The 20324-nt window shown below is 40.0% G+C and overlaps 8 protein-coding genes across 8 annotated transcripts; 1 reads left to right on the top strand and 7 right to left on the bottom strand.

Moving 5' to 3' along the window:
- Positions 1-2098: 2098 nt before the first annotated feature.
- Positions 2099-2945, bottom strand: LOC106906736 (histone H2A). Its single transcript, XM_014972136.2, has one exon. It carries the CDS (start codon positions 2906-2908, stop codon positions 2522-2524), a length of 387 nt encoding a protein of 128 aa, XP_014827622.1. The 5' UTR covers positions 2909-2945; the 3' UTR covers positions 2099-2521.
- Positions 2946-7730: 4785 nt separating this feature from the next.
- LOC106906737 (histone H1-like) lies at positions 7731-8445 on the top strand. Its single transcript, XM_014972138.2, has one exon. The coding sequence runs from the start codon at positions 7731-7733 to the stop codon at positions 8364-8366; it is 636 nt and encodes a 211-aa protein (XP_014827624.1). The 3' UTR covers positions 8367-8445.
- A 2090-nt stretch (positions 8446-10535) lies between these two features.
- On the bottom strand, positions 10536-11406 carry LOC106906745 (histone H2B 1/2-like). Its single transcript, XM_014972149.2, has one exon. The coding sequence runs from the start codon at positions 11362-11364 to the stop codon at positions 10990-10992; it is 375 nt and encodes a 124-aa protein (XP_014827635.1). The 5' UTR covers positions 11365-11406; the 3' UTR covers positions 10536-10989.
- A 627-nt stretch (positions 11407-12033) lies between these two features.
- Positions 12034-12447, bottom strand: LOC148152524 (histone H4). The gene has a single exon (XM_088002970.1). It carries the CDS (start codon positions 12411-12413, stop codon positions 12102-12104), a length of 312 nt encoding a protein of 103 aa, XP_087859096.1. The 5' UTR covers positions 12414-12447; the 3' UTR covers positions 12034-12101.
- A 312-nt stretch (positions 12448-12759) lies between these two features.
- Positions 12760-13640, bottom strand: LOC148152523 (histone H2A). The gene has a single exon (XM_088002973.1). The coding sequence runs from the start codon at positions 13599-13601 to the stop codon at positions 13215-13217; it is 387 nt and encodes a 128-aa protein (XP_087859099.1). The 5' UTR covers positions 13602-13640; the 3' UTR covers positions 12760-13214.
- A 799-nt stretch (positions 13641-14439) lies between these two features.
- LOC106906742 (histone H3) lies at positions 14440-14929 on the bottom strand. Its single transcript, XM_014972146.2, has one exon. The coding sequence runs from the start codon at positions 14894-14896 to the stop codon at positions 14486-14488; it is 411 nt and encodes a 136-aa protein (XP_014827632.1). The 5' UTR covers positions 14897-14929; the 3' UTR covers positions 14440-14485.
- Positions 14930-16243: 1314 nt separating this feature from the next.
- Positions 16244-17712, bottom strand: LOC106906741 (histone H1-like). Its single transcript, XM_088003350.1, has one exon. It carries the CDS (start codon positions 17220-17222, stop codon positions 16470-16472), a length of 753 nt encoding a protein of 250 aa, XP_087859476.1. The 5' UTR covers positions 17223-17712; the 3' UTR covers positions 16244-16469.
- Positions 17713-19383: 1671 nt separating this feature from the next.
- Positions 19384-20014, bottom strand: LOC148152522 (histone H2B 1/2-like). The gene has a single exon (XM_088003352.1). It carries the CDS (start codon positions 19987-19989, stop codon positions 19615-19617), a length of 375 nt encoding a protein of 124 aa, XP_087859478.1. The 5' UTR covers positions 19990-20014; the 3' UTR covers positions 19384-19614.
- Positions 20015-20324: the final 310 nt, after the last annotated feature.

Here is a 20324-nt window from a genome sequence, read left to right as displayed (position 1 = left end):
AGAAATACCCCAATTTCCTCCATTAAATCTAATGATAGTCTTTTACATGGATTATAAAAGTTGATTATTTTAAATCGTCCATTTACTGTCCAAATTTCAGTAATGATATATTCTAACTCTCTTCCTTTAGCTAATAATCTAAACTGAATTCCTTGTTTAATAAATGTAATACACCCTCCTCCAGATCCCCCCTCTCTGTCTCTTCTAATGCTTTCATATCCTTTTATAACAAAATCAAGATTTGGTTTAAGCCATGTTTCTTGAATACATATAATATCTAAATCATCTTTATACTCTCTAATAAATCCTTTAAATTCCTGTCCATTTGCAATAAGGCTTCTAGCGTTCCATTGTAGGATGATCAGTTTTTATCTTCCTGTCCTTCGACCTTTCCTTCTGCCCCTAACCTCGTATTTATGTGTTCCCAAGATATGTCCTTAATACCAAAAAACCTCTCTGCCCCTTTCACAATTATTTTGATTTTTTCTGTTTTGTGCTTAACTTGATCTGTACAATTAATTACATATGCAATGAACAATAGAATTTTTTCAACTGTTAACCCAGTTTCAGTTCCACTCGGTCTCTGTTCTGTTGTTGGGTTTGGTTGAACTTTCCTTATAACTTCCTTAGGTTTCACTCTTTTAACAGCTTCAGCATAACTTATATTATTAGTAGCTTTGACTTGTTCGATTTCCATTGCTTTCCTTCTGACTTCACATCCTCCATAAGTCACCCTATGTTGCCCTCCACAATTACAACACTTATCCTTCCCATTTTTACATTCATCATAATTATGCTCTCCTCCACACTTTGGACATCTTTGTTTTCCCCTACATGCAGCTGCAATGTGTCCATATCTCTGACATTTATAACACCTGAGAGGAGGAGGGATATATGGCCTTACAGGGAAGCACATACACCCGACTCTTACCCTTTCAGGAAGAACTTGTGTTTGAAACTCCAACATTACTGAGAGACTTTCCACCCTTTCACCTTCCACTGTTCTCATCAATCTTTTGATTTTACTTACTTCACCTCCATTAATACTGTGTCTAAGTTTTTCTAGATCTTCACCAACTGGGATACCTGTGATCACTCCTCTTACCACTTTACCCTCTCCCAAAATCTTTATCTCAGTAATCAGTTTTTTACAAATACTGTGGGCGTTCATCACCTTGTTTTTCTGTTCTTCATTCCTCACTGTGATCAACAGATTCCCATCTCTAAGAGTCTTAGCAAGTGTCAGATCTCCAAACTTCTTTTTTAATTCTCTTGACAGAGCTAACGGACTAAGTTGTATCCCTTCATCCTCCTTCCTAAACTTTATGATCAACTTAGTTTCCTGCCCAACAATCCTCTTGCAACCTGCATTATTTTCATCTGAACTATTTTCTTCTAGACTCCGTTTGCTACTACTTTGTGTCTCCACCAACCTTTCTTCCTTTCTACTTCGTTCTCTTCCTGATCCTCTACTACCACGTACTGGAGTCCAGTCACCAAAATCCATTTCATCGTCTCCCTCATCCTCAACTTGAGTCGCCATAGCAGTCCAGTCACAAACCAGTTTATGCCAACCGCCAAGATCAGCTGTTTCTGTATCAATTCTGCTCTGTCAACTCCGCGATCCACCTTCGTTAGCCTGTCCCAAAGCGAAGCCAAAAAACGGAAGTGCGTAACGACGCACCCGAATGGTCAGCTACAAGCAACAACCGCTATTTATATCAGAACTGCGGACGTAAGAGAAGACAACTGAACGGGTTTGCATGAGCGGAGTCAAATTAACGCGTTCACAAACCATTCATTTACATAGGATCAGCTTTTTTTTTAACATTAATTCAATCTCTGCACTTTGTTATAGTGATATTTCCCTAAACAAAACCTTTTATTACCTCAAAGATCGGTTTAGTAACCAGTTTTAAATTTCGTACATCACAAGGTTTAATTTCCTCGATGTTCTTATTTGCTTTAGAGTATTGTAAACCTTGACTAGGGCTTTTCACACTTAACTTGTGTTTACATGCAGGTTTGCCAGATCTGATTGTTTTCTGACCAAAAACAACGTAAAACCTGCCCAACGAAAAAAAAAGAAGTCTCCATCTCTAATGAAATGTATCCCGTCATTTATTGTGTCCCACACATCAGACTTCACAATTTTTGACATCGTCCATTATATTCTGACCAGAACCAATCAGGATGCAAAGGTGTTCTTGTGTTGATGTCCTTGTAAAAATTGCACTTCATTAGCCAAGGTCACATTTAAGTATTTACACAAACTTCTCTTCTGAAACATTTATAAGAACCCAATAAATGCTGTGAAAAGCGGCTCTTCCCCCCAGGCAGACATGTACATAGGCAGCCCAATTTGGCGGGAACCAAAGAAAAAAAAAATTACATAGAATTTATTTTTTAACACTTTGATTAGGAAATTTTAATCGCTACTTTAACCAGGATTTGGCTCTTCAGATAGATGTGGGTGGCTCTTAAAAGAGCCGTTGGGTTTGTGGGTTTTAGCTGTAAAGGTTTACTTGGCCTTGGCTGCTTTCTCGGTCTTCTTGGGCAGCAGGACAGCCTGGATGTTGGGGAGAACACCACCCTGTGCAATGGTGACTCCACCCAGCAGCTTGTTGAGCTCCTCGTCGTTGCGGACGGCCAGCTGCAGGTGACGGGGGATGATCCTGGTCTTCTTGTTATCGCGGGCAGCGTTTCCAGCCAGCTCCAGGATCTCGGCGGTCAGGTACTCGAGCACCGCCGCCAGATAGACAGGAGCTCCGGCGCCGACGCGCTCGGCGTAGTTTCCTTTCCTCAGCAGCCTGTGAACACGGCCCACTGGGAACTGGAGCCCCGCACGGGATGAGCGGGTCTTGGCCTTAGCTCTGGCTTTGCCGCCGGTCTTTCCGCGTCCAGACATCTTGAATAATTGAAGATGATTTAGACTCCGACAAAAGCGAAAATAATGCCACATAGGCGGCACATTCAGCACTTATATGAACCATTTGTTCACTGATTGGTCAATATTTACGAGAAGGCCAGCCGTCCAATCAGAATAGTGTTTTTTTTCCCCTCACTTACGTAATGACTTCAACTCGTCAGTGAATTGGAGTTACAAAATAAAACACCAAGCACAATTATTTTATTTGCAGTATAATTTCAATACTCCATACACGAATTCAGTTTCTTTTTTATTTTTAGCTGGACATATTTTCTTTTAAAAAAATATTAAGAAATAAAACATATTTTTAGTGAAAATATGTCAAACTTTAATTTCAATAAATGCAGTTATTTGTCTTAAGACAAAGATGTAAATAAACTTGTCAGTGCCCCACAAATTACTAAGTAATAACAAAAATCTGACGTATTGTTTTTTTATTATGATTTCGTTACATTACACTAACAAAAAAAAAATTATTTGGTTGTCCACCAGATGGTGTTGCATGCTTACTTACATGTACACAGGGACAATTAGTAATGAAACGTAGTGGCTGACATATTTTATGTTCAAAGTATAACTAGAGAAAATATTTTAGGGATTTGAGAACTAAGAAAATTAATAAATTAAACTGAATCTGTAATCTGTTGGTTCTTCTTAAATCTGACACTTGTTATATAGAAGTGTTACTTCCATTAAATTATGAACACTAATTACGTTGGTAGAGAAATGTTTGTGGCTCACTTGCTTTGCGTCACATTAACTGGTTTGCAGTGTCAATTTACGTTGATCAATTATTCGTTATTTTGTTTGTTTTTCTTTGTCTCTTTTTATGTCATAAGGAAATTGACTTCTGTTGGAATGGTGCAAGGACACACACACACACACACACACACACACACACACACACACACACACACACACACACACACACACACACACATATATATATGTGTGTTCCTTTAATCACATATCAGGGTTTACAAGTTAAATATACAGACAGGCATGTTGTGATCTATTTACTTTATTTTTATTTTTTGAAGAAAATAATCTCAGATTCACCAAAATTATGTATATAAATATGAAATCAATTTGTTCAGACAAAGTAAAAGAACACATGGTCAACAATTAAAACATTTTATTTTGTAAAGTGCCATAGTTCCACATCAGATTTTAACTTGTAAATAATTAATCAAACAATATTTTTTTCGGTGTCCATCAAATGTGGCATATACCAAGGAGATGCTCTGTCCCCACTGCTGTTCTGCATAGGCCTGAACCCCCTCAGCCAAATCATCAACAAGACTGGCTACGGATACCGACTCAAGAATGGGGCCACAATCAGTCACCTCCTCTACATGGATGACATCAAGCTGAACGCCAAGAGCGAGCGAGACATCGACTCACTGATCCACACCACCAGGATCTACAGCACTGACATTGGGATGTCATTCGGACTAGAGAAGTGTGGCCAGATGGTTACAAAGAGAGGGAAGGTCGTCCACACAGAAGGGGTCTCACTCCCAGAGGGAACAATAGCAGACATAGAGCACAGTTACAAGTACCTGGGAATACCACAAGCAAATGGCAACCTCGATGAGGTCACAAGGAAAGGAGCCACAGCCAAATACCTCCAACGAATAAGGCAAGTCCTGAGAAGCCAGCTCAATGACAAGAACAAGATCCGTGCAATAAACAGCTATGCCTTACCAGTAATCAGATACCCTGCCGGAATAATTAGCTGGCCAATGGAAGAGATAAAGGCCACAGATGTTAAGACTGGGAAGCTACTAACCATGCATGGAGGGTTCCACCCCAAATCCAGCACCCTGAGACTGTACACAAGCCGTAAGGAAGGAGGCAGAGGACTAGTGAGTGTGAGAGCCACTGTCCAGGATGAAACATCCAAGATCTATAAATACATCAAGGACAAAGCCTCAGTGGAAGATGTGCTCAGCAAATGTCTCAGACAATGGGGAGCAGAGGACGAGGTGCTGGAGGAACCATCACAAGCCCCTACATGGGATGTACCACCGACAAATAGCTGAAGTGGCTGATATCAGGAAATCCTACCAATGGCTGGAAAAAGCTGGACTCAAGGACAGCACAGAGGCCCTCATCCTGGCTGCCCAGGAACAGGCCCTAAACACCAGAGCAATAGAGGCTCAGATCTACCACACCAGACAAGACCCAAGGTGTAGGTTGTGCAAGGAGGCCTCTGAGACAGTCCAGCACATAACAGCAGGGTCCAAGGTGCTGGCAGGGAAAGCGTACATGGAACGACATAACCAAGTGGCGGGCATAGTGTACAGGAATATCTGTGCAGAATATGGACTGGAAGCCCCGAGGTCAAAGTGAGGAACACCCCCAAAGGTGGTGGTGAATGACCGAGCTAAGATCCTGTGGGACTTCCAGATCCAGACAGACAAGATGGTAATGGCGAACCAACCGGACATTGTGGTGGTGGATAAAGAACAGAGGAAAGCCGTTGTGGTGGATGTAGCAATGCCAAGTGACCACAACATCAGGAAAAAGGAGAGTGAGAAACTGGAGAAATACCACGAGAAATACCTGGGCATCAGAGAGTAACTGGAGAAGGCCTGGAAGGTGAAGACCACAGTGGTGCCTGTGGTCATCGGGGCCCTCGGGGCAGTCACCCCCAAACTGGAGCAGTGGCTCAAACAGATCCCAGGAACAACATCAGACATCTCAGTCCATAAATGTGCAGTACTAGGCACAGCCAAGATACTGCGCAGAACCCTCAAGCTCCCAGGCCTCTGGTAGAGGACCCGAGCTCAGAGGATAAAAGAGAGAGACCACCCGCGGAGGGTGAGAAGGGAATTTTTTTATATATGTTACATGTATGACAGTGTAACAATATGGGTCCCACTAAGGGACAAGGGTGTTAGAAAATGGATGGATGGGTCTTAGCACTGTCAGTCATTCTCATCTACATACTGCTCAATGTGCTACTGGTGGAGGAACAACAGGAAAACCGTTTATCTGCTGTTATTTGTTATCATGCTAACTAGCCTTAGCATTCACAACAGGCTCTGTTAGCTGCATCAAAGCAGGGGGTGGGCAGTGCCACACATTCTGTAATTGACCACTTAGACAAAATGCTACTATTACAAAACGTACTTTCACAGAAAACACAGCAGAAACATTTAATCAAATCTACTCTTCTTCCTCGCCCTTAAGCTATAATGACACAGATAAGTTGGTAGATGATTTTCAGTGCAAACTTTCAGATATCATTGATTACATTGCCCCCATTAAAGTGAAAGTTGTGACTGGTAGAAAGAAATCTCCATGGAGAAATGCACAAACAGTTCACTCTGCAAGACAACTCTGCCGTAGGGCCGAACGGAGATGGCGTAAAACTCAACTGCACGTTTATTATGACATCTACAAAGAAAGACTACGTAACTATCATACAACACTAAAACATGCAAGAGAGCCTTTCTTTGCAGATGTCATAAACAAAAACCTTAACAATGCTCGAGCTTTATTTGCTACTGTTGACAGGCTCACAAATCCTCCAATGACGTCACCACCTGAACTTCAATCTAATGTCGCCTGCAATAAGTTTTCCAGTTTCTTTTCAGAGAAAATTCAAACCTTTCTGCGTTACAATACATTGCTAAGGATGCAAATGAACTCTCTGACCTGGAAGAGGAAGCTTTAGAGCAGCTTCTCATATTTGTTTTCAGATATTTAGATTAAATCTCTTTCTCTGCCTTGACTGAAATTAAGCTTCTCGTTGAAATATATGAGCAAAAAGATTCAGTTCAGTGTTATGTCATTTCAGTTTGATCCAGTGCTGACAGTTTACTTTTGATAAGATAATTTTTAAGTTTTTTATTTTCAAACAGATAAAACTGTAATTCTGAAAATAATGGGATTTAATTAATGAAAAATGCTACACAGATTGAAAAATATTCCTTATTTGTTGTTTGTGTAGTAAATTAGTCACTGGTAGTACAGTACTGTGATTTAAAAATTATATTTTTCCTCTGATGCAATACATGTTGAGAGTAATATCCTAGTATACCAGAAGTTAGCCACACACGGGTGTTATGTTCAGATTCCTGAAGAGGTGTACCTTAATGTTATGAGGGTCTAAAAATCAATCTGAAATCACTGCTGAGTGGATCAACATTGTTTTCTCATTTTCTTGGGTGAACCTAAATAGGAATAATTGGAGACAAGCAGCTAATCCATTCTGCTGATGGATTAGCAGAAGTGTTTCCTTTCTGGTAACCATAAGTCTGTTTCATAACAGTGTTCTATAACAGTTATTCACTGACAGCTTCCATGTGTTTGCTGCCAGAGAAATCCTTCCCCTTAACCCTCCAACAAATTGCACCACCTCAACATTTTCACCAGTACTTTGCTTAAACATGTATCTGCTAACGAAAATATAACATGTATACTCTATGCAAACCGATTTTAAATGTTTTAGGAGACGAAATGTGTAGAAAAACCGCCGCTCAGCGCACAAAATCACAGCGTATCTGACAGGTCTGAAGGGTGCTGGGAAGAAAATACAAAGTTCTGGAAACCAAATACAACGGTACTACATAGAGAGGAGGGTTTTGCTTCTGTTATAGCAACATTTAAGTTATAAGAGCTTTATTTAGTTAGGATTTTAAGCGTAAAATGAAGCCGAGAAAACACAAGTGTGGCCATGTTTGAGGCGGCAGCGTAGCGGCTGCCTGAGTTGTCTCTTCACGGTTCTCACGTCTGTTATAAGTCCCGCCTCCCGCTCTAAACTTGACATAAGAGATATCAACTCAGAAACATGACGGAAGTAGCTCCGGCGGCTGTCAGATCCTCGGCAAAACTCTCGATGAAGAAGTCCGCTTCGCGGACCAGGAAGGATGGACCCAGCATCTCCAAACTCATCGTGGACGCCGTGGCTGATTCCAAGGAACGTAAAGGGGTTTCTCTGGCGGCGCTCAAGAAACTCCTGGCCAGGAATGGCGTCGACGTGACGAAGTCCAACAAGCGCATCAACAGCGCTATTACCAAGCTGGTGACAGGTGGAAGCCTGAGCCGCACTAGAGGGACCGGAGCATCCGGGTCCTTCAAGATAGCTAAACCTAAGGCTAGAAAGAAGAAGCCCAAACCCGCAAAACCAGTGAAGAAGGCAACTCCGAAGAAGAAGGCTCCCGCCAAGGCAAAGAGACCAGCCGCTAAGAAGTCACCGAAAAAGTCACCGGCGAAGAAACCAGCCAGGAAGTCTCCGAAGAAGGGACCGGCAAAGAAAACAGCCAAAAGGGTAAAAAGGAGCCCTAAAAAGACCACCAAAAAGAGCCCCAAAAAGAGTCCCAAAAAGGCCACAGCTAGGAGGCCGAAGCCGGCTAAGAGACCGGCAGCCAAGAAAAGCCCGGCAAAAAAGCGCCCAGCTAAGAAGGCTAAGAGGAGCTACTGGTAAACACCTGCTTCACCCACTGCGCAAAGCACCAAAGGCTCTTTTAAGAGCCACCACTCCTCCAGCTGAAGAAACGGTTCCTAACAAGCATATAATCAGTTACCTTAAAAATAGAATATATTTTCTGACAGCGATTTATTAAATAAAAGACTGTTAAAACAATATTCTGGTTTGATAGGTAGTGAAATTAGGACAACATACACTTGTTAGATTAGCTCAGATTATTTGTTGCCAACCAGTAATTGTTGAATTGTATCACTGAATACGGAGATTAATCCGTATGAAAAACCTTATAGACAGATTATCAGTCATCAACAGCCACTCTACTGCGCATGTCACATTCAGAATGCAGGCAAGAATATATTATGTTTACAGTAAGGCTAATAAAATAATTTCCAACTCGACGCCAGCGCAGGTCTTCACTTCGTGCAACTCCGTCAAGCAGCTTTGCGGTATTTGTATTTTTAGCACATCGTCTCTGTACCTCACACTGCCTTTTGTTAAACCCGCTGCACTTTTGAAGGCTTGGTTTGTCAGCTGCCTGGATGGATTCAGCTACATTTTTAATTTTCCCTCTAATTGTCACCAAATTAGAAAGAAATGATTTGCACGCTAAATATAAGTTTCAATTAAAAAAAAAACAACAACTTAGTTTTTATGAAAAAAGTAAGTTGCTCTTATTGCTCACTATGTATATGTTCGTCTTATTTAGAGGGACTTCACTGAGAGCTTATTGTGAACAATTTGCTTTAATATTTGCTAGTAAGTAAAAGTTTGGTCCATTTTCTCTCGTCATTTATCGACTCTCCTGAATATTATGTTTACTGGTCATTAAGCAGCATCTCATTCACTAAATTTAATTTGGTAGAATAACTTATTTTATCACATTGTGTGTGATTAACAGTTCTAGTACGCCGATAGCAAGCTAGCTAATATTAAAACCGCAAGATAAATGCGGGTAACCATGGCAACTAGTGAACGTTTAAAGGCCGGCCGGCTCTTACAGGCCAGTTGCGAAATAATAACAATAATAATCCATCTTTACTAAACAACATTTACATTTTGAGTGTTCCATCCCTAATCAGGACAGCTAAGTGATTAAATCCATCTAAATATTTACATCCTCAAATAGTTACATTTACATTTACATTATATCTAGATGCCTCATTAAACCAAAATAAGATACCACCCATGGTGGTAGATTTGAGGTCACATTAAACTTATAATACAAGAGTTTAATCAAAGGTAGCAGAACATGAAACAGTTTTTTTTTTTAAAGTCAAAACAAATAAAAATAACCATTACAGATACAGAAATCTGAGACATTTACAGAATAAACTAAGTAGAAGCATATCAATCCTGGCTAAAGCTAGGCATATTCTGAATAATAAATCACTTAATATACTATATAACTCTCTGATTTTGACATATTTAACATATTATTCAGAAGTGTGAGAAATTAATTAAAAAAGCTCTTTGCATCCACCAAGTATCTTACAGAAACGAGCCATTAGAATCATCCATAATGTTGGTATTCATGAGCACACAAACCCATTATTATTAAAATCTAGAATTCTTAAATTTGAAGATCTGGTGGAATTTAAAATTGCTCAAATTATGTTTAAGGCATCTAATAAACTGCTACCTGAGCTCATGCAGAGCATGTCTTATGAAAGAGAAAGGGGATATAACTTAAACTCAAACTTAAGGATTTGTAGTACACACACAAGAACTTTTGCATTTCAATTCAAGGGGTAAAATTATAGAAGTTTAATGAGGAGTTAAAGTCAAAATATAGTGTAATTTAAAAGGAAATATAAGGAGGTCATTTTCACAAGATATAGAAAGACGGGTGAGAGAACTAATGTGTTCATGTAAACACATTACATGAACATGAGTGTGGGTATGGATATATGAATGCATATTTTTAGGCAGGTAAACCAAGATAAGATGGAAAACTAATTAACATGTCATTTTCTATTTTTTTAATGAGGCTCAATCTAAAAATATTGTACTAGTTTATGGTGTAGGAGTTCATACGTTTCTAACTTCTTCGTACTTCTTTTCATGTATGTTGAGATTATTGAACAAAAATATGTCTTTTGCATTCCTTGTTTATGTGTGATTTCATACTTCTGTCGTGTTTAAAATAATCAGCACAGACCACAAAAGTATTGATATCCAAAGTATTATTCATAATTCAGTTTGAGATGAGAACATTTTTCAAAACTTACAAACCTTCAAAACTATACAGAAAAAATATGTTTAAAGAAAATTACTACAAAATAAATTAGTTCTGCAAACAATAGATCATGTGAATCTGAAAGTCTAAATTATCAAATTAATTTTGCAGAAAACATTCAAACCAAACAATTTGAATTAGTTGAAATTAATTTTGTTTCTAGATTTAGATGTTTGAAGTTAAGAAAACCTGGGTTGACAAGGGAAATGCACCAAGTACTCTAGAATAGGTTTTATGGATACCAATGTAGTGATTCCCTTTTACATGAGCATTTGAGAAATTAAGCAATCCATAGTAAATAATTAATGTACAAGTTTCTTGCGCTTAGTTGTATTTGTGTGGCCCTAAAAAGGGCCTTTGTGGTTTTGATGGTAAACAGCGAGTTTACTTGGAGCTGGTGTACTTGGTGACCGCTTTGGTGCCCTCGGACACGGCGTGCTTGGCCAGCTCACCGGGAAGCAGGAGGCGCACGGCCGTCTGGATCTCCCTGGAGGTGATGGTGGAGCGCTTGTTGTAGTGAGCCAGGCGGGAAGCCTCGGAGGCGATGCGCTCGAAGATGTCGTTAACGAACGAGTTCATGATGCTCATGGCCTTGGACGAGATGCCGGTGTCGGGGTGGACCTGCTTCAACACCTTGTAGACGTAGATGGCGTAGCTCTCCTTCCTGGTCTTTCTCTTCTTCTTGCCTCCCTTGCCGGCCGTCTTGGTGACGGCTTTCTTGGAGCCTTTCTTGGGCGCAGACTTGGCGGGTTCAGGCATCCTGATGTGTTCCTGGGAAACAGCAACGAATGAGGAAGCGCGAGCAGAGATTAGTATTATAGATTCTGTATGTAAATTAGACTGCCCTGATGCTTGCCTCTGATTGGTTCAGCTGCTCAGAGTGTTAGAACATCTTTAGGATTTGTTCGCGCGTCCAAGTGCTTGAATAGTGTAAAATAAGAATAAATGTTTTTCGAAGTTTATTATGTAGCTTTGCTTTTATGTGTTCCTTCAGGTGTTTTACAAACCTGTACGTTATGCTTAGTAATTAATATTTCCATAACACTTTTAAATCAAATTAAAATTAAAGCTTAAATCATTTTCTTTCAAAGGGAAACAATATCACGAATAATTTGCATACTCCAAATACAATCTTTATTGGAGTTGCCCATGACTCATCTTCCTTTAATTATTCAGGAGAGGATGTTTCTATTTTATGTATTGAGATTGACTTAAAATGTCAAGATTTACGGTAGATGACGGGAACTGCCATACTTTTACATGCACGCATGGACTGTTGTGTTTCCCTAGTTTCTTATTCACGCTTGGGAAGCGCTTATTTCCGCTGTTGTGCATTCTAATTTTTCAGTTCTACAAGTGAGGCAAATAAATCCTTCATTAACTAGGTACTTATTCATCTTTTCACAGGACGCATCGTACAAATTCAGGAATCGTCGCTTGAGAAGTGTGGGTGGCTCTGAAAAGAGCCGTTGATATGTAGCCAAGCGCTAGTAGATTTAACCGCCGAAGCCGTACAGAGTGCGGCCCTGCCTCTTGAGAGCGTACACCACATCCATGGCGGTCACGGTCTTCCTCTTGGCGTGCTCTGTGTAGGTGACGGCATCACGGATGACGTTCTCCAGGAAAACCTTGAGCACACCGCGGGTCTCCTCGTAGATGAGACCGGAGATACGCTTGACTCCACCGCGGCGAGCCAGGCGACGAATAGCGGGCTTGGTGATTCCCTGGATGTTATCACGGAGCACTTTACGGTGACGCTTGGCGCCTCCTTTTCCGAGTCCTTTACCTCCCTTTCCGCGGCCACTCATTGTGTTATCAACTATAAATCAGCTTCAGCACTAACTGAAACTCTCTGAATGATCTTTATTTAAACACATATCACGGACGTAAGTGAAGACAGGCACTCGCGAACTTTCGACTTCCGCCTTTCAGTCCGCAAACGGAACAGGAACCATTTCAGTTTACTGGACAATATTTCGAAATAGATATTTTTTTAAACCGGACATGGCAAGGATTAGTGTAATTAAAATGAACATAAATTAAGTTTCTTATTTCGGGAACAAACACACAAAGTTAGATATTTGTAAATTTGAAATGTTACAATTTATATTTATATACTTTTGCATTTTGAAAGAAACTGCAACAAAAAAAGTATTTAATTTGGATTTCCACAGGTGGGAATTTATTGACCCAAACCACAGACTGAAAATATAGCCAACATTTATACTATAAGGCTTTCAAATTACATTAACCTGACGAGGTACAGATTAATTCAGAACCCCACACATAAAGTGATCCATTTGCTTATTTTTATACATGTTCATGCTTCTCAACAGAAGTCTATTAGCTTCCCCATAATGGCTGTTACTTTTAAACACATTTTGCCACCCACATTCTTTTCAGACATTACACATGCATTTTTTTTATAAATACCTTAAGTAAAATTTTCCTTATTCATGTTTACTTCCTCTCTTTAATTGATAAACTCGATAAAGATTGTGACTTCACACTTAAAATACACCTAGAGTACTTTCAGAACTTTACTCTTCAGATAGATGTGGGTGGCTCTTAAAAGAGCCGTTGGGTTTGTGGGTTTTAGCTGTAAAGGTTTACTTGGCCTTGGCTGCCTTCTCGGTTTTCTTGGGCAGCAGGACAGCCTGGATGTTGGGGAGAACACCACCCTGTGCAATGGTGACTCCACCGAGCAGCTTGTTGAGCTCCTCGTCGTTGCGGACGGCCAGCTGCAGGTGACGGGGGATGATCCTGGTCTTCTTGTTATCGCGGGCAGCGTTTCCAGCCAGCTCCAGGATCTCGGCGGTCAGGTACTCGAGCACCGCCGCCAGATAGACAGGAGCTCCGGCGCCGACGCGCTCGGCGTAGTTTCCTTTCCTCAGCAGCCTGTGAACACGGCCCACTGGGAACTGGAGCCCCGCACGGGATGAGCGGGTCTTGGCCTTAGCTCTGGCTTTGCCGCCGGTCTTTCCACGTCCAGACATCTTGTTTTGCTCTTCTTGTTTCAAGGAGAAATAAGGCAGCTACAGCGACCAGCAGTATTTATAGACAGCATCTATCCGCTGATTGGTTAAGTATCAGCAGAAGAGGCGTCGTCCAATCAGAATGCTCTACGTCAAGTTTCCGCGCTGCAGGGAGACTTGTGCTCAGCAGTTGATGGGATCTACTGAAACAAATAGTAAAGTGACTTAATAGAATTTACATGATCTTTTTAATACATAAAGTACTTGCTTACTTCAGTCTTGCATATTTTGGTAAATAAAATCTGAGGTATTTTTGTGACATTTAATGAATTGTGTAAAGGCCAAATTAATGTAGTTATTTTCTTTAAAGTTCTGTTATTTTGGCAACATTCCGTATAAAACTGACTTTTACAAATTATACTCCAACATTTAGTTAAGCTATAAAACTAGAATGACATTACTCAATTTAGTGAAAATTGTCAAATTCAGTCAAACCACCTTATTTAGCAAAACACTCCACCTGAACAAAAGCACTCCACAATTTAAAAGGTAAATGCAAAACTTAAATACACGACAGTAACAGATGACATAGGGGTTGCAGTTATCACGCTCACCTTCATATACAATACAGTTGTTGCTGTGCATAAATATACCCATCATAGATATGCCATTGAAGTACACTCCTTAATAGAAGTATTGAAGGAACCAAGTTATTTCCATATTCCAGGTGCTATGCGAAACCTGAATACATGAGAAACTCCAAATATTTATGAATTCAATGTTCAAGAGACATATTAGAGGTGTAGTTAAGTTTGACCAATACCGATTGATTAAATGAATCGTTCTTAAGATGAATGTAGGTGGCTCTTAAAAGAGCCGTTGGGTGTAATTTATATTGAGGTCATTTAAGCACGTTCTCCACGGATACGGCGGGCCAGCTGGATGTCTTTAGGCATGATGGTGACCCTCTTTGCGTGGATAGCGCACAGGTTGGTATCTTCGAAGAGACCCACCAGGTAAGCCTCGCTGGCCTCCTGCAGGGCCATGACGGCGGAGCTCTGGAAACGCAGGTCGGTCTTGAAATCCTGGGCGATCTCTCTGACCAGACGCTGGAAGGGCAGTTTGCGGATCAGCAGCTCGGTGGATTTCTGGTAGCGGCGGATCTCTCGCAGAGCCACGGTACCGGGCCTGTAACGGTGAGGCTTCTTGACTCCGCCGGTAGCTGGGGCGCTCTTACGGGCAGCTTTGGTCGCAAGCTGCTTCCTGGGAGCCTTTCCTCCGGTGGATTTACGAGCGGTCTGCTTGGTTCTTGCCATCGCGGTTTAGTAGATTTCTTCGCGTTTCAGACTGAAGAGATGAATTCTCTGGTCTGCAGCGGGGATTTATAAAGAGACTGGCGGCGCGAGGGCACTTCTGATTGGTTCAAATTGCTGACGTAGTGAAACAAATCTGTCTCAGCTATTGGTTAAAATTAAGATTTCAAAATAAAGCGTGGTAGAAGACGAACAAACTTTGACAAAAAGATGGATTAGTTTAACGTTTTTAAAGAAATTAAATGAGTTTGTTTTTTTTTTGACTGATTCTTAAAATAAACACAAAATATAAGCATTTTAAAGATGAATAGTTAAAACATTTTTCGGAAATTTTATTTGCCTTATTTTCAGTTTTTCATGACAGTTGATATCTTTTATGCTCAAATGTACATACTTATTTTTATTACACTAGTTAGTTGCATATTCTTCTTAATCTGATTGTACTACGTTTAGTAATATTTTTCTGATACAGTAAATTTGTCCTTACTGTACAGGATGCTTTGTTTTCTTTTTTTTTATCTGTATCTTTTGATCTACATTTAACCTGCTGCTGATATACCTGAATTTTCCCACTGAGGGGCAGGAAAAGATATTTCTATTTTATTGCTAATCACATCAATTATTCGTATAATGAAATATTTATGTTTAATTACTGCCAATGCTTTGGTGTTCATGTTTACAACTTAAATCATTGTAAATGAAGACATGTTCTCTGAATTATTTTTGTTTTTCATCTCTTTTATGTCCCTTAAAATAAAAATTAAAAACTATAGTTCCAAACAAGAATTTAAAATAAATTCTTATCTAAAGACTAACAGTCGTTTTAGCTGACATATTTCCATGGAGGATCTATGCGATCTCAAATTATTGAAAGCAGCTTGAACACTTGAAACAGACATACACACTTCTCACCAGTTAGTGGCGGTAGTGCTTTCTTTGTTTGCCAACCGCCATTATAACCAACGCGCATAAACATGGATTGTATACATAAATAAATAAACAAATAAATAAATAAATGGCAGTTACATAGGATACAAAATACAGTTGATGTAAGGATTAGAGGAATAAACAGGAGGGAGGAGATAATTAGAATAAGAACCGGTCAGTTTTTTGAATGGCACTCTTTTTAAGATGGGGAAACATCTTACTGGTTTATGTGATTGGTGTGATACTGTAGAAACGATGGGACATGTTTTTATTAGTTGTAGGAAAAATGTGAATCAAAGAAGATTACTGAATATGGAAATAGGTTTTAATAGGGAATTGAAACTTGAGAATGTGGTTGCTCAGTGAAATAGCAATGAATGTAAAGGGAAGACATTTCGTTTTATAAAAAAAACCCCACCGGGATCATTAAGATAATTTTAATAAGTATTATGATCCAACAGATGGCAGTAGTGCATCAACAAAGGATGCAAGCTGCCGTAAAAATCCAAAGAAGACGATTATATTTACTTTCAATGGTACATGTTGGAAACAGTACTAACTTACATTAGGAACCGTTTCTTCAGTTGAAGAAGTGGTGGCTCTTAAAAGAGCCTTTGGTGCTTTAAGCAGTGGGGAAAGCGAGAGTTTACTAGTACCTCCTAGCCTTCTTAGCTGGGCGCTTTTTTACCGGCCTTTTCTTGGCTACCGGTCTTCTAACTGCGGGTCTCTTTGCAGCCTTTGGTTTCTTTGCAGGCTTCGGCCTCTTCACAGTTTTCGGCCTCCTAGCGGCGGTCTTCTTGGGGCTCTTCTTTACCTTTCTAGCTACTTTCTTTGCCGGTGATTTCTTCGGGGACCTCTTGACCGCTGCTCTTTTATTGGCGGGTCTTTTGATAGCGCTGGCCTTCTTGCCGGCCGGTCGCTTTGCCTTGGCGGGAGCCTTCTTCTTCACCGCCTTCTTTAGATTGGCGGCTTTTGGCTGTCTTTTAGGCTTAGCGATCTTGAAGGAGCCGCATGCTCCGGTCCCTTTGGTTCGGCTCAGGGTTCCTCCTGTGACCAGCTTCGTAACGGCGTTATTGATGCGCTTGTTGGCCTTGGTCACATTGACGCCTTTCACCGCCAGAGCCTTCTTGAGCGCCGTCAGAGAGATTCCCTTGCGCTCCTTGGAGTCGGCCACAATGGCCACGATGAGTTTGTAGATGCTGGCTCCCTTCTTGGGCCGGTGAGGAGGCTTCGGCGGGACATCCGCCGGGATTACAACAGCTGATGGAGCTACTTCTGTCATATTTCTCACTTGCTGTACCACGTGCCCAGCGTGCGGCAGGAGGCGGGACTTATAACAGACGTGAGAACCGTGAAGAGACAACTCAGTCCGCCGCTCCGCTGCTGCCACAAAAATGGCCATACTTGTGTTTTCTTCGCCGCAATTTAAGCTTTAAATCTTCTCAAATGTGATATTTTCTAACATAAAGGTTACTGTAACGGAAAGGAAACTGATTTGTCTCCACAGTAAGGTCACATTTGGTTTCCAGAAGCTTTTCTTTTTGTTCCAGGAGCGCTCAAAGGTGTCAAAGACCCTCTGATTCTATGCATCGACAGGTGAATTTTTAACACATTTCGTCTCCTAAAACATCTAAAATCACATTACAGAATACATAAATGTGGTCCTCTCATTACAAGAGAAGTCTGTGGAAAGAATAAAAATAAAATGGTAGTGGTAGTGTGATTATCTGAGCTTTAAATTTGGAAGTTTCTCCGACAGTAAAAACACACCGAAGCTGTCGATGATTACGCCGCTGGTCAGGATTCCTCTGGGATGAATCTGATGGGGGAAAGAAAATGTTAACCAAATAGTTATTAAAAATAAGTAACTATGCACCTATCACAATCTAATTTAAAAATGAACTAAAATATGTTCGTTTTCAGATTAGAAAATAGATGAGAAACAACGATAACTTTAAGTCGTCCACATTTCAGATCACTGCTATTATTCCAGCTCAGCTTGATTCCATAATTATGAAGTGAAACTTTTTCATATAATGGAAATTTTAAGCAATATTGGAGCATTGTTAGTTTAATCATCTGAACTGCCATGAGGCAAACAGTGAGGCAAGTTTAATCTTCTATATCAGATGTTTGTCAATGCTTCAGCTTCCTTTTTTCTAATTCATTTGGCTTTTAAATGATCTCACATGTATTTTTGTTTCAATTCTTGAAGATTACCTTACACTCTTCACTGTATGCTTAGAATTCTACTTATAATCAAGTATTCAAATACAAAACTACTTTATCAATCCCAAAGGGAAATTAAATGTTGTAATTAATGGCTTGCAACAACAAAACTCATCGATATTTGCATTTCCTGGCAGTGGAAAGATTTTAGAAAACACATTTCCAGTTAAAACATCCCAGTATGAAACATCCCATGGAAGATAAATAGTAATTGAAACTCCTGGCAGCACATGACAAAACTAACAAGTATCAGAACAGCTAATAACCAGCAGACATAAAGTGGTGCTGCAGCATATACTGATCAACATCCTGCTAAATGCACACACTTTGGGAAAACAAATGTGATTTAGTTGCCCTGTATTAAGCAGAGGTGGGCAGTACTGATGTGCAGATCAGTACTGAAATACTGACACTTCTGACACCAGCTCTTTTTACTTTAAAATTAATGCTCAAATCAAAATACTACTTATTTTTAATACCTCAGTTATTTGAAGGAAGTGTATTCCTTCAACAAAAATTAAAAGAAAGAAAGTATTGAGGTCTTGTATAAATTTTTTTGATTTGTGAGAACTACCTTTTCTCCGACCTGGATAAATGCATAACTTGTAGTCTCAGTCAGCCAGACATTAGTACTGCAAGCTGAGCCGTGTGTGAAGATTTTTCAGATCCAAAAAATGAGTTGTGCAACACAAACTTTGTGAAACACTTCACATCAAACCACACCACAGAGTATAATACATTTAAGTTAAGACAGAACAAAAGAGGGAAGTACAGTGTCAGATGCAAACCTAAAATAGATATATTTTATAGATAAAATATTTTCAGACTAATTTGCTTTAACCATTAAATAATTTTCAAATGTAGGTTTTAGAAAAACTATATCAATTAAATATTTTATCGGCAATATCAATTTGAGTCACTCTGTATAATGAAACATGTTTTAGATTTACCATATATCTGGAATTGTACAAAGTTTTGTTGACACCAGCTTGAATTTTACTCAGTATTGGATTGGAAAGTAAATCCGTGTCGATCTTCACGACCGAGTAGGTGGAGACAGAATAAATACAAAGTCTGTATCAAATTCACAATTCCCTCTTGAAATGTTGTATTTTTGTAGAGTAGTAGCTCAATACCTCAAAAAGTTATTTCAAATAATTTCAAATAATTTTTTGCATTTCACATTTCTTAAAATATAAAAATAAATTTGCTTTGTTCTTCTAATTATGTTGCTATTAAAATATTTTGCAGACAAACTATCTGCCCTGTGTTTTAAGAAAACTCGGGAGAATTAAAAAAAATACACCATAAAATGTTAGTCTAATCCATTTAAAGAAAAATTATAATTTTTATTGGCCCAATATTCACCAGGTGTTGGAGCAAAACCTGCAGTACTCATTTAATAAATATAAATCCTATCTTTGATATATTTAATTGTCTTCATCTTATAATTACAAGATGCTGTCAGTAAAATAGTGCTTAAATATGGAAAGGACTACTTGCGCTTAGTTGTATTTGTGTGGCCCTAAAAAGGGCCTTTGTGGTTTTGATGGTAAACAGCGAGTTTACTTGGAGCTGGTGTACTTGGTGACCGCCTTGGTGCCCTCGGACACGGCGTGCTTGGCCAGCTCTCCGGGAAGCAGGAGGCGCACAGCCGTCTGGATCTCCCTGGAGGTGATGGTGGAGCGCTTGTTGTAGTGAGCCAGGCGGGAAGCCTCGGAGGCGATGCGCTCGAAGATGTCGTTGACGAACGAGTTCATGATGCTCATGGCCTTGGACGAGATGCCAGTGTCGGGGTGAACCTGCTTCAACACCTTGTAGACGTAGATGGCGTAGCTCTCCTTCCTGGTCTTTCTCTTCTTCTTGCCTCCTTTGGCGGCCGTCTTGGTGACGGCTTTCTTGGAGCCCTTCTTGGGCGCAGACTTGGCGGGTTCAGGCATCCTGATGTGTTCCTGGGAAACAGCAACGAATGAGGAAGCGCGAGCAGAGATTAGTATTATAGATTCTGTATGTAAATTAGACTGCCCTGATGCCTGCCTCCGATTGGCTCAGCTGCTCGGAAGGTTGAAGACGTTTTCAATTCATTTTATGCATGCAATGGCGCTTGCCGGCGGTATGCTGAATGTATACAATGTTTTTAAGTCAATATTCCACGTTTCTTTAATTCCTATGAAGTGTATGTTACATTAAATTGAGTATAAATTTTTGAATCTTTAACATAGTATACTGTTGAGAAAATAAAATTTGAAATAAGCTAGTTTTAAAACTTAACATG

This window comes from Poecilia mexicana, unplaced genomic scaffold (genome assembly GCF_051168715.1).
Source record: "Poecilia mexicana isolate PSO_F unplaced genomic scaffold, ASM5116871v1 scaffold_23, whole genome shotgun sequence".
NCBI classification, from domain to species: domain Eukaryota; kingdom Metazoa; phylum Chordata; class Actinopteri; order Cyprinodontiformes; family Poeciliidae; genus Poecilia; species Poecilia mexicana.
This window is presented reverse-complemented; position numbering and strand designations above follow the sequence as displayed.